Genomic DNA, 18,568 nt, shown 5'->3' on the forward strand with positions numbered 1-18,568 from the left:
GAAAGTGATTCAGGAAGAGTACTAGAAACCGTTAACTGGAAAAGAGGGATGACCTTGAGGACACCTTCATGAGGCAGGAGGTGGACTGCATGGACTGGGTTCAGTAGCAAACTCCTGGGTGGGGGGGCAGTTTATACATATTCACCAGTAGCCAAGGTGGTCTCTGTAAGGCATTCCAGGGGTTTTCACAATAGGAAAAGGAAGTGAGGGCTAAGTCTCTGACCAAGACAACACTAACCCCAGCTAGGGATGGGAAATCAGGTGTCTTCTCTGGGTCAGGAGAAAGATAAAAATCTGAGATGAGTTAAAATAAAACTCCCTCAGATAGTCCTGTGAGTCACATGCTACAGCCCTAGGGAGACAATCCCTAAACAAAATGGGAAATAAACAGAAGATGATTCAAGAGAGTGGTTTTATTTGGATCCAGGAGTGGATTCCTAAACCAGCGGTTCCTTGGCTAAAAGTTAGGTGTAAAGATGACTGGGTGTTATGAATTTCTCATAGACTGTATTAGTAATAAAAGCACTGTGAATCTGGAGATGGATTGTGCTCTTTCCTGGAGAAAGGGATCTGGAAAACCTTTCCTATGAAACAACATAACAAAATAAATAAGAGGAGGAGAGACCACATTCAAAATAGGGTCTCTATGATCACTTGCCTCCTCTTCCTCTCATGTCAAGATCCCTAGTTCTAATTCCAACTCCTGTGCATCCTTCTTTCTCCACTCTTCCTCCTGAAGGTCTCCCTCCTGTTCCCGAAACTCAATTCCCTTTGCCTCTTAAAAGAAGAACTTGAATGATATAAGAATGATAGTCAATATTTTCCTTCTCAAAAAAGGAACCTCCTGATTTTATGTTCTCACTTAGGTGTCAGGGGTAGGATTTGCCAACCACATCCCCTTAACAATCCAGAGATCTGAAGCTTAAAAGGGGAATTGAAGCCTCTGATAGAAAATTCATATGGGTGACTGATCACTTGGATCAATTCCTTGGGTGCCAACTCTATACCTAGCTTGAGTTGATGTCAATATTGAATATTTTGTTCTCTTCTTAGGAAAAAAAAGGGGGTGAAAAGAAGGACAGCAACCTGTAAAAGAGAATATCTACCTGGACAGTGGCAACAGACGAAAAATTACCCAACCAATCCTGTATAAATAATAATAGTGAGGTCTACTTTGTTCACATGAGAGATTTTCTTTAAATTTAATCAGAAGAGTACTCCAGTTCCAGAATGTTGAAAGAGGACTTCAGCATACAACAAGGAAACTTTCTACAAATTTCAGAGCAACTAGAAAAAGTTAAAAGATCAGTTCAGAAATTACCCTAGCAACTAACAGCTGGCCAAGCAGAGCAAGAAAATTACAGAAGATTGAGGGCTGGAAGTCAAGAAATATGGAAGAGTTTTTCTTCATCTCAAGAAGAGATGAAGAAAATAAAAACTAAGAGTCAAAGATAATGATGGCAACATAAACCAGACTGTGAGAGTAGGTAGGGACCCAGAAATTCAAAGGCCAAGTCATTAAGTGGAGAACCCACAATGGGACCGAGAGAGAGGGGAGGATTCCAGAGAGAAATGAAAGAGCAATTATTATAAACATGAAGAGAAGGGACACTCAAAGAGGGGACAGCCCTTTTTAAACAGATAACAGGAAACAGTGACTTTCAAAGAGCAATGAAGGGGTAGATGCTTTATTATCTAGAAGGATCCCACAAAGGACCCTTAATAAATTTAGAAGTGGAACCACTAAAGGTATAAATTCCCTTCCTATTAGATTTCAGGGCATGTTTCTCCTCCCTGTCTTTTCCCCTCTACTTCATGTTTTTTTTTTTTTTTTGGACAATACCTACAAGTTTGGGGAGTTAAACGTGGTAGTTTTAGGGTGCCTATAATAGAGAGCAATGTGGTTGCATAAAAAGAGAGACACTCACATCTAATTGTTTCTCATCCTGGAGGCAGGAAGAAACCAAATGACTCAGTTGAGGATAGGATTTAAGAGAGTCAAAGCTGAACTTTGTCTCTTTACAACTCTTAACTTCAGAGCATAAGATGAAAGAAATCCTGGTTTGGGTAGAGCAAGGAAACAGGGAGAGTGCTAATGATTACTCCTACTGACAGTAGTCCTAAAACCTCCCGGGGGGGGGGGGCATAGTTAGAAGTAAACAGTACTTCACTCCTCCTCTGGGGAAGGAAAAAAAGATTGACTCCAGGTATCAAAGGTCTTTTTGGGAATAGACTCTCAATGATGCCTTCTGGGATTGTCCTTTGGCAGAAGAAAGCAGAGAAGTATTTGCTTCACAACAGGTTGATCCAGAGACCAGAAAAAAGGAACAGTACAGATGGACTGTTCTTCCTCAAAAGTTCAAAGATTCCCCTGATTTGTTTAACCAAATTTTAGAAGAAATTTTACAATTTCCCTGGTTCTTAGCCTCCTCTGACATATGATTTATTAATAACGAGAGAAAAAGAATGTAATTATTAAATCAACAATAACCTTATTACATTTACTTGGGGATCAGGGGCTCAAAGTTTATAAAAAGAAGTTACACATTGTAGGAAAGGAAGTAAATGTTGCATAAATCCTAAATGGTCTTATAATAAAAACCCAGAGACAGATGTTGGGGTAAATGATGAAAGATCAGAGGAAACAAACCACAGCCACTTCTCACCTTGCCAAGTCCTCAGCCAATTCTGTCTCCATGAATCCACTGACTGAATGCTCCTGAGTCCTCAGCCAAAAGGGTTGTAGTTCCTGTCTACTCACACCTTATATACTTTTCTCTGCCCAGCCATTTCACTTCCTACCTCAAGGTTCCTAGTGCTGGAATTAACAGTGTGTGTACTGCTCAAATACTGGGGTTAAAGATATGTGCCACTGCCTGGCTCTGTTTCTCTCTTAGACTGGATCAATCTCATGCAACCCAGTGTGGCCTTGAACTTACAGAGATCCCGAGGGACCTCTGCCTCCCAAGTGCTAGAATTAACTGTGTGTGCCACCACTGCCTGACCTCTATGTTTAACTCTGTGGCTGATTCTGTCCTCTAATCTTCAGGTAAGCTTTATTTCTTAGATTACAAATATTACCACAAGTAAATACTTAGGTCATCTGGTTAGTAAAGGGAGCGAAGTGTTGAGTCCTGAAAAAGTGAAGTAATTAATAGCCAACTGGCCCAAACCAGTAGAAATTAGAAAATTCTTGGGCTCAATGGCTTTCTAAACTCTGACTCTTAGGATATCTAAACTAAAGACTGTAATGCAAAACTCCCAGATGAGGAGCCAGATCTTCTGTAAGAGGTTTTAAAAAAAAAGCTTAAACTGTTGAAGTCTTAAACCAAGAATTAATAACTGTTCCATATCGGTCTTGCTATCTTTTGACAAGTCCTTTCATTTTCCAAGTGTGGACAAAAGCTATTGTTTCTGAAGCCACTGACTTGGGATCATAGAGCAAAAGGTGGCTGGTAGTCTGTTTGTCAAAACCATTAGATCCCATTTAAGGGGAAGGCTGTAACACATTCAACTAGAAACTGCCACTGCCTTTCTCACTTAGAAGATCTAAAAGTTAACCTTAGGGGGTTGTCTAAGTATAAGCACTCTTCACCAAGTAAGAACGCTCCTATAACAGAAGGCTGGAAGGTGGCTAACAGATTCTAGAATCCCAAAATATGAAGCTATTCTCTTAGACAAAGATGATTTAAATCTAGCCACTAACTATTTAAACCCTGTTGAGTTCCTAAATGGAAGGACTCATTCTGTGCCTTCTGTACCATACCAAAGTCCACCTCAACCTAAGAGAGACTCCCTTTCTTTAGGGACCCAACTATTTACAGATTCTTGCTAGAAAATTGAGGGAAGAGACATAACGAGTACTCTGTGGGTGATGGAATTCAATTAAGAATTATAGAATCTGAACAAGTGACAAATAACTGACCAGTACAAATGTGATTTATTTTCCTTAAACCAGGTCCTTGAAAACTTAAAGGGAAAGGTGGGGACTGTATATGTGAATTCCTGGTATGCCTCCAAAAATTTCATACTTTCAGAAAACTCTGGTTAGAAAGAGGGCCAATTAATAGCAAAGAGCAACAAATAATATACAAACAATTAATTGCCCAGGAATTAAAAACTTACAACTATGAATGAATTAGGATTTTATGCATTCCTAGGCACCAAAGAGGGCACAACTTTGGAGCACAAGGAAATAGACTAGCTGACAAAACAATTAAATGTATGGCTGGAATGGGTCAAACATTCTGCTATCACATTAAGCATGAGTGACTTATTGGTTTGTGTGGCAGGGATGTTAGACGCTCAAGTGGTCACACTGCCATTCTGATGAATCTCAGAATCCTATGAAGGAATGTGTGATCTTCCTTTTCCAGGACAAGACAGCCTAAGAGTATCCCTCCGATAATTCTATGTCCCTTCTGTTTCTAGCCACAAAGCAACCGAGACAACCCCAACCCCCAAATATTCCACTACCCTTGGAAAGAAATAATTACACCTCCTGACTTGAAAGATGGGGACAGGAATGTGAATTTTGGGGAAATGTGCCTGGATATAAGGCCTCTGAGGCTTTGAGAAGAAGAAATACTACACTAACCTTAGTAATGCCAGGGCATTGTGGTGATATTGTGGTGGACCTTCACTGGAGATCTTATTGGTCATTTAGAGTGGGACGTGTTTTGGTCCAACTGGCTACCACTTTCACCACTGCATATCCCCAAGCTACCCAAGCTCAACCTAAATTGTTTCCTCAAAAAAGGGAGCTTATATCTCCATGGGGGTCATTTGATCCTATTTGCATAGATTCAACAGGAATATTATGAGGAATCCCTAATGAATTAAAAGTAGGATACAAATAGAATTTGAGTAATTGCTACTCGAATAGTCTACCATAACTGAAAATGTACATTGTATAAATTATATAAAATATAGATGTACAAATGTATACTGAGACATACATGTTTGCATGTATATGTGCATGCATATATGATAGAGAGATAGATAAATGATAGCTAGAGGTGTGGGGGGGCGTGCATGTGTGTGTGTGTGTGTGTGTGTGTGTGTGTGTGTGTGTATAACACATATATTACAACCAGTAAAGATTTGTAAATCACATCAGGGATGTTATCAAAAGTATAGCAAATCAGCTGGATACAGCTTCAGAATTGCATGGGAAAGCAGACTAGCCCAGGACATGATGCTAGCAGTAAAAGTATAAATCTGTGGGATGAAAGGTGGGCAGTGTTGTTTTTGCATTCCTAATAATGTGGCCCCTGGTTTCAGTATCACAAATTTTCTTCAAGGACTAACTGCATTTCCCAATGCATTAGCTGGAAATTCAGTTGGGGTTGTCTCGGTTCCTTTGTAGCTGGAAACAGAAGGGACATAGACTTATAGGAGGGATACTCTTAGGCCACCTGTTCTGGAAAAGGAAGATCATGCTTTCCTTCATAGGATTCTGAGATACATCAGAATGGCAGTGGGGCCTGAGCTTCTAACCCCCCTGCCTCACAGAGTTAGCATTGAGACAGCTACCACATGAAAACGTTACTGTGAGTACCTCAGGTAGAGAAATGCCAGGCACTGTAAATTGAATTTGAATAAAAGAAAGAATGTGTATTTTAAAAGAGGGGGAATTCATGGGAAATGTAACAAAATGTAGTCTTTTCTATCAAAGAGTTAAATAAGACAAAGAAAATGCCATCTTTAAAGAAAAATGTAAAGACATCATTTGGCAAAAATTTCCTTTGAGTCAGCATTTTTCTCAAATAAAAATACGTGTTCAAATGGTATTTCTCCTGGCAACAGTGCCTTTTTGAATTAGCCAACTGTAGCACGAATATGAAGCGGAGCTCTGACCTGTCAGGGTTGGGCACAGGACCCCTTGGATTAAGGTTGAAAACCCACAGGACCTTCTATTGAATGTGTTTGCTTGACTGATTTTGTAAAGCTGTGCACCCTTGTACAGAAGCAAAAGTTTTTGCCAAAATACTTTGAATGGTGTGGTCACTTCTCTGCAATTCATGATCCATTCCTAACAAGATTGGTCGGTCCTCTCTTAGCCAAGTGAACAGGAGAAAATTAGCCAACTTTCCCGAACCATAATCGTTCACATGGGAAGGAGACAGAATGTCAAGCTTCCAACAGGTTTGCTGAGACAACTGTATACAAAGGTGTTAGGCACAGGCATTCCTTCCAAGGATAGATACCACTGTCAACATGGGAAGCGGCTCCTGTCATGGCCACATGACCCTCTCTCTGCCCCTGTACTTTCTTCCTAGTATATTCCCAGCAAGCACCTGGGGTTCTACATTGCCTCCTCTCTCCCATGTTCCTGGTCTTCTTTTCTCATGTGGAACAGATTGACTTGAACATATGGTTTCAACATGTGTGCCTTCCGTGAGAATTTATTGAAAGAAAGATGAAACACATGCTAGACTTGGCTTGTGAAGAATAAATCTGATAGTAAACCAAGTAAGTGGGTTTATTTTTTGTGATAAATATGGTTTGTCAACTATGAATCAACTAACTCAATGACTGAATGGAGAAAATGTTTCTAAACTGAAATTAACAGAGATACATTTAATTTTTATATAATTTTGAATCATAGACTATGTCAAAGGATATTTGCGCTTGCTCTTTCTCTCCTTCCTCCCTCTGTGTATGTGTGTGTGTGTGTGTGTGTGTGTGTGTGTGTGTAGTATATGTGTGCACACACAGGTTAATATGTACACACATATATACAGACCAGAGGAAAACCTTGGTTGGCCACTAAAACTGAAAAAGAAAAAGAAGAAAGTCTCTCACCATTTACTGGCCTGAACTTGCCAAGTGGGGTAAGTTGGCTAGCCAGGGAACCACAGGGAGCCAAGGGGCTCTAACTTCCAGTACCAGGACTACAAGACACTCTACATGCTCAGGGTTTTATATGGGTTTGGGGGATCTAACTTAGAGCCTCTTTCTTGCAAGGCAAGCACTTTACTGGTTGAGTTATCTTACCAGCCATATATGTGCTTTTATTACCTACGAAGTACAGTTTTTAGAGGGGAAAAAAAGCAGCATTATAACTGAGAGTGTAGAATGTTTGGAATGTACGTATGCCTAATGGCTTCATTTAAAAACTATGTTTTTATGTTTAGCTAATGAATAATAAAGACTCAATGGCTGTGTGGAAAACTATAAAAATAAATAAAAATATGGAGAATCACTTCCTCCTGCCTATTTAATAGCTTGAAAGATTTAAGAGATCATAAAATGTTTGGGGCAATACTTTATTTCAGTAAGTGTCTACAATCTAAAAGCTATCATTCCTATGTTTCAAGTAAAGAACCAAAATGGGAAAGATTGTTCTATTATGTATAAATGTTTCATACTTCCTTTACCTTGGTTTTTCATCATATAGACACAATTGCTAGATTACTATGCACAAAAATAAGAATGCTTCTCTTTTAAATATGCTTCTGCTACAGCAAATGTGCCTGGGTGCTTTCACACCAAACTCTTCAGAGCTAAGATGTTCTCGAGCTATATTGAAGAGTGTTAATTTTCACAAAACATAATTATTTTTCTCCTTCTAAACACTAAATCCCCATCACTCAATGGAACACATCCCCTGGTGACAGAAAATGTCTCAATATCTTATTAAATATTGATATTTTTTACTTGCAGAATGTTATATGTATTCAAAAGAGTTTTTCTTTGTTTCAACTCTGAGATGCGTATGTTAGCTCTGGGATTGGAATTCCAAATGTTATTTTATTCTGAGAAACAAAAGTGTGTACCCAGGATCATGAGGCAAAATATTTATATTTGGGACTGATTTCTAGGTATGTCTCATATTTTCATCTGCATAGAAATAAACTTGGGGGTAGAAAGATGGCTCGGTGGATGAGAGTATTGGTTGCTCTGGCTGAGAACTTAGGTTTGGTTCCCAGTACCTACATCAGGCAGCTCACAACTGACTGTAACTCCAGTTCCAGTGGAGCTGACACACTGTTCTGGCTTCTGTGAGCACTGCATGCACACAGTTCACACAAGAACACACATACATACTCATAAATAAAAGACATAAAATACCTTTAAAAAGAAATAATCTAGAAAACTGAAGGAATGATAGCTCCTTCTTAATAAAGTATATGGCCAAATAAATCTGTAAATCAGACTCATTTTATTTGCTGAAAATTCCAATCTCATTTTTCAGAGTTCAGAACAATACAATAAACTGGCAAGTATGTCCAACTTGCAGCCCATGGGCTACATGTGGCTAAGAATGGCTATGAATGAGGCTAAAAATAACATTTTAAATTTGCTTTAAACATTGTTAAATTGTTTCTGCAAAGTTTTAAACTCAGTTGTGTGGTTCTTGAGTGTGAACTTCAAATCCCAGGGAGTTTCAATACCTAAAGAATGAACACAGCTGAAAATAAACACAGGAGTTATATCACATATCAAGGTCACAAATTTGAGAACTATTTAAAATGTGATAAGGTTTTTCAGTTTTGCAAATTCATAATTCTGTGTAAATCTTTCAGATTTCCCCTTTGATCAAGAAATTGGCCAGGCGGTAGTGGCACACGCCTTTAATCCCAGCACTTGGGAGGCAGAAGCAGGCAGATCTCTGTGAGTTCGAGGCCAGCCTGGACTACAAAGTGAGTTCCAGGAAAGGCACAAAGCTACACAGAGAAACCCTGTCTCGAAAAAAAAAAAAAGAAATTTTAAAATTCATAAAAAAGAAACAACACTCAAGTATCAGAATGCAATCTTGCTGAAGTCTGGGCATACTTTAAAGCCTCACAAGAGTGCATTCGCACACTTAATTCTGTTCTGGAAGCCTCAGCCCAAGGATCTGGAGCTAACGCAGCCAGAGCCATGGCTTTTTGGGCTGCACACCGAAGAATTTCAATCATAAAACATTTACCTGGTGATTCAGAAGCTAGCTAACCTTGTTTCTTTAGCATGTGGTAAATGTCATAAGATTAAGCACCTCTGTATAATCATGTTCTAACACCCTAGAATGATCTTACAAGTTTATTGTCAGCCTGCAGTTTTCAAATGCTCCTTCTACGTGGATTAGTTTGCTTTGTATGATCTGTAAGTGTGACCCAGTTTACCATTCCTTGCATCAGGATCTGACTGATTCTCAGTGGAGGAACACTCCTGAACCCGACTGTGTCAATTTGGACCTGAACAAATACTAGAAATGGTTATTTTGGGAGCTAAAATTAGAGGTACTGGATTTCTGCCTACCCGATGAAGTATATATTTGATTCATACACTTTTTGTAAATCTTTTACCTCCTGTGCATAACAGGAGAACTTCTAAGAAAGTGAAGGGAATGAGAAAATCAGGCAACAGAGTGGTGGAGTTGAATACGGGATTGCTATCTGAAGACAATTCTTTAGGACAGCTACACACTTGGGGGCCAGTATTCTCTGTGGTTATACTATGAGGCATAAATAAGCATTTCAAAATGGGTAGTGACTATTTCTAAATGATAAACACTCTAAATGTTATTTTCAAGAACCTAAAACAATGGGCAAAAATATATGCATAATTGCCTTCCAAAATATTGAACAAGTTGGAGGGAAGGAGGAAGGAAGACAGAGAATGTGTGTGTGTGTGTGTGTGTGTGTGTGTGTGTGTGTGTGTTTGACCACAAATTCAAATATTATTACATTAAGAAGAAAAGCCTATCTTTTCAAGATTTAATGGTACTGCTTAAGCAATAAAGCTCGATTTCATGGTGACCATATCTGTTCTTAAAATTCTAAGATCAGGCATCATATCACAATTGATAAAGTATTCACAGAAGTTTCCTGAATAGAATAATCAAATTTAACCTATCATCCTACACATATGCAGGTTCTCTGAAGTCTTCACAGTGTATGGTCAATGCCAAGAAGCAAACACAAAACAGAGAATAAACTGCTCTTTTCATATACTGTACTACTTATGATTTATTTGCCATTCCTGTTATGATTAGATATAACAACCTCTTATACAGAAACACACAAGTATGATCTAACAGCAGCGAAAACAAACATGGATATATTTTGCTGTCACTGTGATTTAAGGCAATAAAGTCTTACAGTCTGCCAATTGAACTTGGTTATGAAGTTAAGGAGCTTCATCTCTTGGAACTGAAACTAACAGACCTAAATAATAAAGTACATGGTATTGAGTAGTTTAAAAACAATCACAGTATATAATTAACCTTACAGTGGATTGCATGAAATAATTATCCTCTGAGATGTCAGCTTTATCGCTCAAAATCGGGTCAGGGAAATGCAACCATAAACAACAAGATGGAGAAAAATAAACTTTACAGTTTGGCCCACACGATAAAACAAAGCCAAAACAATCAAATAACGCCAGAATCTTGGGAGGCTTGTAGTTGTGTTTGGGAAATAAGCCCATGCTAAGCACTTATTAAGGCAACAGGCGATCCTTTATTTGGGCTTTGACAGGAAATTTAGTAATGTAATCACAGAAGCAATTTGTGGTTTTAGAAGCAGCTTTCAAGTTAATAAGCAAATGCATTTGTGTTTGCTGCAATGTTTGTTATTGTGTTTACTGAAGTGATGAGAATAATTGCAGCCCTTGAAAGAATGAGTGTAGGAATATACATATTCAATACTTTATCCAAAAATAACTATTTAGGATTCAGCAATAATTGAAATGAGTTAAGTTGATATGCACGTTTTAAAAAAAATCATTGCAAAAAATGTGTTTCATGATGCAGGCTCCCATTTCTCGTTCACTAATACATCTTAAATATTAACGTACATTCACACACACACACACACACACACACACACACTACAGATTGGTGGTATAATCAGTTAAAACTGCTGTTTAGGTTAAATGGTAATAAACTAGCTCAAATCTATCAGTGGTTATCTTAAGTATTCTAGGAGTTACACAATGTGCTTAGAAGATTTGCCTTCCCTGTATAAATTTTAAATTTTCTGGTAAGAGATTCCTTATTCTCCTCTGAAGATGTTATTTGCCATGTTATTCTGGCACAGGAAATAAGAACACCCAATGCCCCAAGCCTCAGTCAGTGGTTAAGCAAGCAAAAGTGACCCAGTTGATTGATTTTAATTTTGATCAATGTGATTCATATCCCCTCTCCCTATCCTACTTAAATAAAAACATATAACAGAAAAACAAAAATATGTGATTTATTGGGTTACATGATACCTTTAATGTCTGAAAGCTAATTTTTATCTTCCTTGTGACTATGGACTGGTCACAATATTGGTTGTGTTTTTACTTTACATTTTTCTAATATGAGCAGGGACAACTGATGACACTAACAACAAAGATGGACTGTTTCATGAGACATGATGTTGTGGGGAAGCTATCAGGAAGCTTAGGTTCCTGCAAGCCATCTTAGATACATCAAGATAAACTATCTTCAAATGGAGCCAACAAGGAAGACTTAATTCACACTCTAACATTTAGAAAAGAATAAACTACCACTTTGAAGCTGTAGCTTTCCAATGGCATTTTTGAATTCTGAAGTATGATCTCCTTCTAAATTCCTTCTTTTCATCTTGTCAATTTCATTGTGAATCTTTTTCAAGCTAAGTAAGCTCTTACTGTTTGCTAGGGAGCTATAGTGAACACCATTATCTTAGGAGAGTGACAACCTAGGAGAGGGACAATCACAATTCACTGGGTAATACAGGAATGTCAAGGTGCCATAGCCAGGCACAGTATTGCAGTGAGAAGCTGAGAAATGAGGAAACCAGGAAGGCTTTGGGGGCAGAACGGTGTTAAATACTTTGTGCAACACATCTACATTTATTAGCCTCAGAAACTATAGAGATGATGTTTTTAATGTTTTGCAACCACTTTCGGGAATTGTTCATTGCTCTTAGTGACTGATTGTAAGTGTGGGGACCAGAGCTCTGTAGCTGGAAAGATTATAATTCAAACAGAGCTGAGCCTAAGGGTCCAGGTTTAGAAAACTGGCAAAAGTGATAACATGAGACTTAAGGGTCCTGAGAATTTAGTGGAAAGATAGCTTTTATTTGCCTTCGATATAAAATAGGAAATAGTAATACAAGATCTTTATGGTAATAGGAACTATGCAAGGATATAATGCATAAACTAAAATTAACACCTAAAATATGTCATTTATCATGTGATTTGGTAGATAATAAGTAGCAGACAGCAAGTAAACAACATATGTGATATATTTTACGTACCATGTGTGTACTTATAATCTCTAAATGAAATATAACTGTACATATACAGATTGTATATCATCTACATATACCATAGACAGACAGCCAAATATAGTGCTCAAAAAGGATACTACTGTTTAGTACTCTGTGTTTGTATGTTTGTGAACAGACAAGAAATAAACTTAAACTTCCATTTTTACATCTATTCTTCGAATAAATGGTGAACAAAAATTATTATAATTTTTTCCATTTTCTATACTAAGCACAATTCATTAACCCTCAATAATTTAAACACATGCAGAATGTGGGCTCATCCCTTGAAATCCTGTTTAAAGTAAAACAGAAACATCTCCACTTGGGGACAAAACTTATCTTAGATCTTATGCTTTCGAGACACCTCACACTGTAGTTAATTAAAATATCTTACCTATTTGAAAGAGCTCAATGAAAATGATATTCTGTCTGTTCTCTTGGGAGAAAAAAGGAAGAGTATCTGTAAGAATATGTTGTAAAGCCCAGGGTAGGTGTGAATCAATGGCACAAATAGGATACTCTAGAAATATAGATATGATACCCATACCCTCCAGTACAGCAGCAATTAGTCACATGTGCCCACCAAGCACTTGAAATGGGGTTTGTGTGACTGATAAAGTAAAAATTTAAATTAATGCTTTCATCGAAAATAGAATGTTTCCATGTGTATAAGAGATAAAAATACAAAGAACCTCTGGGACCACATTCAGCCTTAGGACTTGTTTTTTTTTTTTTTTTTCCAGCCTATAGTACATATAAAAAGCAGAGTTGATGCTCAAACTGGACAGATTGTGGACAGTAATTATAGACCAAATCCATCTGGTAGGCTTATAGCTGAATGTATGCATTTCCAGTACCTAACAATTGAATCTATGAAGCCTTTGGGCAGTCCCACTTTATTTGACTTTGTTACTTGCCTGATCTCTCTCTCTCTGTGTGTGTGTGTGTGTGTGTGTGTGTGTATGTGTGTGTGTGTGTGTGTGTGTGTGTGTGTGTGTGTGTGTGTGTATACTCCTGTTTATCTTATATCTATGGTTCTTTAAGTACAGAATGGTATCAATGGATATGACAGGGATCCTTCCAAGTGGACTCCTTCATCCAATGTTAGGCATTTGGAGCCCAGTGAAGAAATAAGAAAAAAGTCCTTTACATTAATTCTTCCTTAAGGTAACCTCTTTCAGCGCCATTAGCAATTACAGTCAGGCGAATACTAATTAACCTTTAAATATGGGCTTTAGGGTGTAGGCAGGGAAATGTAAGAGAAAGAATAAAATTCTCAATTAGACCTTTAAAGGAGTAATTTCTCATGAGAATTTCTGAACTTTTGGAATTTTAATATGACCAATTAAGAGTTATCTTTACCCAAAGGGGAAATAACAGGGACAGGATCCCTCAAGAGGCAGATTTGCTCCAGTCCTCAGGACAGTCTTTGTGCTTTTAAAGGACAAATTCTCTTCAGACTCTTAAGCTTTGTTCTGAATCTTCAGGAACATGACTGGGTCACTTTCAATGAGTGATTTCCCTCCTTGGTTCAGAATATGGCTTCCTATTTGTCCACCTATGTGTTTATAATTATATGATCTATATTAATATTTTATTGCTTCATTAAAATACTCATTTTTGTTATTATACTGCGTCTAAACTCTGTAATTTCTAAAGAATATGAAAAGTTCTTCCTGTCTTCTAAAGGATGGTGGTATCTGCACCTAAATTCTTTTGCTCATCCAATGATCTAATGTCTCTCCAAATCTGTCTGTATCTCCCAATTGATAATCCCCCTGCTTCTGTGATAAAATGAGATAACTGGGGTTGGCCACAGAAGATTTTTCTCCTTCCCCATTGTTCCAAGGACATCAGTCTAGATTTTCCAGGAAGCAGAGCTCAAGACACAGCCTGTGTATATGAGGACTGTATTGAGGAATGTGGTGCCTGGGAGGAAATGGGAGAAAGAGAAGAAACAGAGAAGCAGGGGAGGGAGTTCATGTGAGGATGTATTATTAAGTTGACTACTGTCAGAGTTGGCAATCCCTCCAGATCATCAACAGGCTTCATGAAAAGCATCTCATCCTATTTGCTTATGGATAGAAAGAAGGAAGTATTTGTATATCATCGTCTTAATATTCAACGGTCAAAAGCTGACAGTCTGCCACCCTTCTCAGTTGCCTATATACTGAGTGCATTCCCACAGGAACCCATGCTGCAGTGTCACTACAGAGCTTCAATACAGGAGATGAACAAATCATAGTAGAGGTATGAGGCAGAGCACTTGAACACTGTCTGGTCAAGCTAACTAGGGTCAAGGAAAATATAATCTTCTCTGTAAACAGAGAATCAGAAGTCAATACAGTCCCAGCACATGGTTAACTTTGGAGCTTTGTGAGAGTTTCCCGAATGAAAAGGAAAACATGTATTTGGGAGGCTGATAGCAGCTTTATCCAAGCCACAAGTGTTTGTCTCTATAATAAAATGTTTGGGAATAAAAAAAGAATATGCAAAGTAAGAATGATTCTTTTATGAATCATTTTAAAAATGATAAGATATTTTTTGAGACAGGGTTTCTTTGTGTAGCCTTGGCCATCCTGGATCAGCACTGTAGATGAGGCTGGTTTTGAACTCAGGGATCCATCTGCCCCTGCCTCCCCAGTACTGGGATTAAAGGTGTGCGCCACTACTGCCCAAAATCCTGTCTCAAAAACCCAAAATAGTGGCTGATATGTAGAACTGAATTGTATTGCAAAATAAAAATTTAAAAAAAAAAAAAAAAAAAAAAAGGTACCTTGACTTCAAAATTTGGATATAAGGATATGTTGCTTTGGAAAAGAGTCTCTGCTTTTGTTCCCACAGAAAGCCAGAGGCTATGGATTTGTTCAAGATTAAGATACATCAGGTTTGACCAGCCAAGACCCCCTGAAAGGTCTCCAATGACAACATGGCCTAGATGATCCAACATCCAGAACTGTTTCAAGGCGACTGGCTCAGACGATACACCCTCATGGACTACTCCATAATCCTAAAATATTCTTTGTTTCCCCATAAAATACAGCGCCCCCGTCCAGCAGAAAGTAGTAAGAGAAGCTACGCCCAAATTCCCAAATATACCAAGCTGACTTTGGAGATGTGTAAAGATTAAAACCTTCCTTTTTAAGAAAAGAAAAGGGGAAGTGCTGTGGGATGATCTGTATGTCAAATGTGTTGCTGATTGGTCAATAAATAAATCACTGATTGGCCAGTGGCCAGGCAGGAAGTATAGGCGAGACTAACAGAAGAGAATTGAGAGAACAGGAAGCTGGGTGAGAGAGACACTGCCAGCCTTCACGATGAGAAACAGCTTGTGAAGGTGCCGGTAAGCCACGAGCCATGTGGCAAGGTATAGATTTATAGAAATGGATTAATTTAAGCTGTAAGAACAGTTAGCAAGAAGCCTGCCATGGCCATACAGTTTGTAACCAAAAAAAAAAAAAAAAAAAAAGAATAGTAAGGTATATTAATTAATGTGCTATTAAAGGCAAAACTTGGGGAAGATAGGAAAAGTTATAACTATGGCCTACATTATTCTACATTCCTTCTACTCAAGTGCAATCTACTTCTTCAGAGAGCACACAAAAACAGAAATCATTTTTTGGAGTTGTTATAGGAAAGCATAATGCCTCTCAGAATGAATGGATTCCCTTGTGATCCTAGCCTTCAGTTACAGTAATTATAAACTGTTAGCACAAGTAAAATTTCATATTGTTAGAAACCTTCAGTTCAGAAAACCTTTAAAGCTAAGATAAAAGTGTCTGCTCCTTTTGGCTGGCAACTAAGGATTTTGAAACAATATGTAGCATGTTAAATACTTCTTTTATCAAATACCATACCAACAAATCAATGAAAGCCATGTATTTCCTCTCCTCAGATATAGATTTTGCTTGAACTGAAATAGAACAAATACTAGATTGGTATTCCAAAATATACAATGAAACAGAAGGATCACTATCAAATGACAAAAGTTCTTCCACAAAATTTTGTACATACAATTAATATATTCACAGTCAGATCCACAGCATTGCCTTGAATACCTAGTACACAAGATATAATTACTACAAAAGATTTATAGGTTTCCAAGCTCAAGACATCTGGATATTTGATAACATTCTACAAACATAATTAATCTTCTCATTTAGAAATCTTGTGTGTTGACAATTTCTTCACTGAATATATTTATCACCAAATAATTCATAAGATAAATATGAAGTTACAACTCCATCAACAACAGTAAAAACATGCATGCTTATCATTCACATGGATTCATCATCATATTTAAAGCCCTATATATAAAAGTGTTCTATTATGGGCACAAATAGTCTTAATAAAGTATCAGAAATCCTTAGAAAAGTGTGAGAAACAGTACTTCCAAGATGGAATCATCATCAATCATCTGTTCATTTTCCTCCAAAGAAGAAGGAATATTTCCAAATGTTTACGTACTAACACTTGTACAAATACTCATCTAAGTCATAAAATCATTTTTCATTTTCTAAATACTGTTCTTATTTCTATAGTAAGAAGTAGAAACAGAGAAAAGACTACCCTGTATCCTCAACTCTGCTAATTCAGACCAGTTAACATATAAGGTTAATGCATATTTTGCTGAAAGTACATTGTAGGTGTTCCATAAGTAGACTGTTAACATACTGAAAAGACTGACCTTGATTACTTTCAGGTGCATAAATCTGAAAGTCTTTGTCTAAAACAAGCCTGACAAACTTTAACAAGGATTGTTGGCGTCTATTATTTATATGGCTTCAGAGAACAATAGAGGTTCAATAGTATCTAAATAATGACTTTGAACCTATAGGCTTTTATTAATGTAGGAGGAAGGGTGTTTTTTCTGCGAAGTACAGGAATTGTGTAAACAGCTTTGATGCAGATATCAGCAAGCACTTGGAAGAGCATGCTGCTGTGAAGGTGTCTGGAACACTCTGCCCCATCCACTTCTAGGGAAGCAGCATATGCTAATTATAAATAATTTATCTCTTCATTAAATTGGGTGCCCTAAGTATCCCTGAATAAAAATTGTTAATCTTGTGTTATTTAATCAAGTAAATACTCATCTTATCACATAATCCTGATCATTTTCCAAAATGTTGACATTTTTATCTTAAGCTTTTTCTTCTTTACTTATACTTTTTTCTTTCTGACAGTTGAAGGTTTCGGTGAACAAATTTTTACATAATCTTGAAAGTGAAGATTTTAACATGGCTTTTAAAAAATACGAATGGAATAATTTTCTCTTCAAAATAATTTAAATTACTTATGTAAAAATGCATTTAATTATTTCACATTTATTGAGTCTCTGAACACATACCCAATATAAGCAAAAAATGAAGGACAAGAATGTATTAAAAAATGATTCAAACACCACTTAATTTCAAGCCAATAAGGAATGTGTTCTTGATATCTTATAACTTAATTTGTAATCTAAACACATTATAAATTCAATTACACTATAAGTTAGTGAAAAGACAAACCATATTTATGGTTTTTCTTTAATTCAGATTTGTTTCCTTAAAGATTAAATGTTCATGGGATCAGTTCTGTTGAACACACCACAGATCTATAGCACTGTGCATCTATCACACCCTACAGATAGGAGAATATAATGAAGCTAAACTAGTTACAATTGCTACACTTTCATTTCCATGTTCAACATTCCCACATTACCTGTAATGAGGTGAAGGGTTGCCTCTTGCTTCACAATTTAAAGTTATTTTTTTATCCTCTGAACCAACAGGGAAAACACTGTTGCTGGGCTCTTTGATAAACACGGGGCCTTGTAAAACAAGCTCACCTGTGTGGAAAGGGGAAGAAAAAAAATAATAATAAATGAAAGGTGTTATAAAGGATACAGCCTAGAGTTGAAGATGAAGAATAGCAACTATCATTTGCTCTTAACTGCTCCTACTGCCTACCAAGTAGCATGCTGTGTGAACACTGCTTGGTTAAAGAGCACCTGTCAATCCATTCTCAACAGTGAGTGAAGCCCCCTCCAGAAGCAGGAAACCAGAAGAAACACCACATATTAATAAAAATCAATTCAGTCTGCAAGTAAAGCTGTAGTGTTTACTTTCCACATCCATGACCATACACTATACAAACATGGTCTTTGGAGAATAAGTTAATTACAGGAAATCTTTTCTATCAGAAGTCTTTTCGCAAAATTAAAGCTGAAATGGAAAACCATCACTTTTCTCATAACATTTGAAAAACATGTGCAGTTCAAGGCTGTCTATCCTATTTTGCCACTGTCAATGAAAAAATATCCAGTGTTCACTGGGATTTTCATTTTCTTCATAGTAAAT

At 37.3% G+C, this 18,568-nt stretch overlaps 1 protein-coding gene across 1 annotated transcript in view; it reads right to left on the reverse strand.

Moving 5' to 3' along the window:
• Cntn3 (contactin 3) overlaps nucleotides 1-18,346 on the reverse strand; it is a 257,987-nt gene extending 239,641 nt beyond the window's left edge. Inside the window, exons 1-2 of the mRNA XM_059257096.1 lie at nucleotides 18,334-18,346; nucleotides 17,931-18,057 (exon numbers count right to left, since the gene is read on the reverse strand). Of these exons, the coding sequence (XP_059113079.1) occupies nucleotides 17,931-18,057; nucleotides 18,334-18,346 (140 nt within the window). The remainder of the gene's footprint in view (nucleotides 1-17,930; nucleotides 18,058-18,333) is intronic.
• Nucleotides 18,347-18,568: the final 222 nt, after the last annotated feature.

Source organism: Peromyscus eremicus, chromosome 3, assembly GCF_949786415.1.
Source record: "Peromyscus eremicus chromosome 3, PerEre_H2_v1, whole genome shotgun sequence".
Classification (NCBI taxonomy): Eukaryota; Metazoa; Chordata; class Mammalia; order Rodentia; family Cricetidae; genus Peromyscus; species Peromyscus eremicus.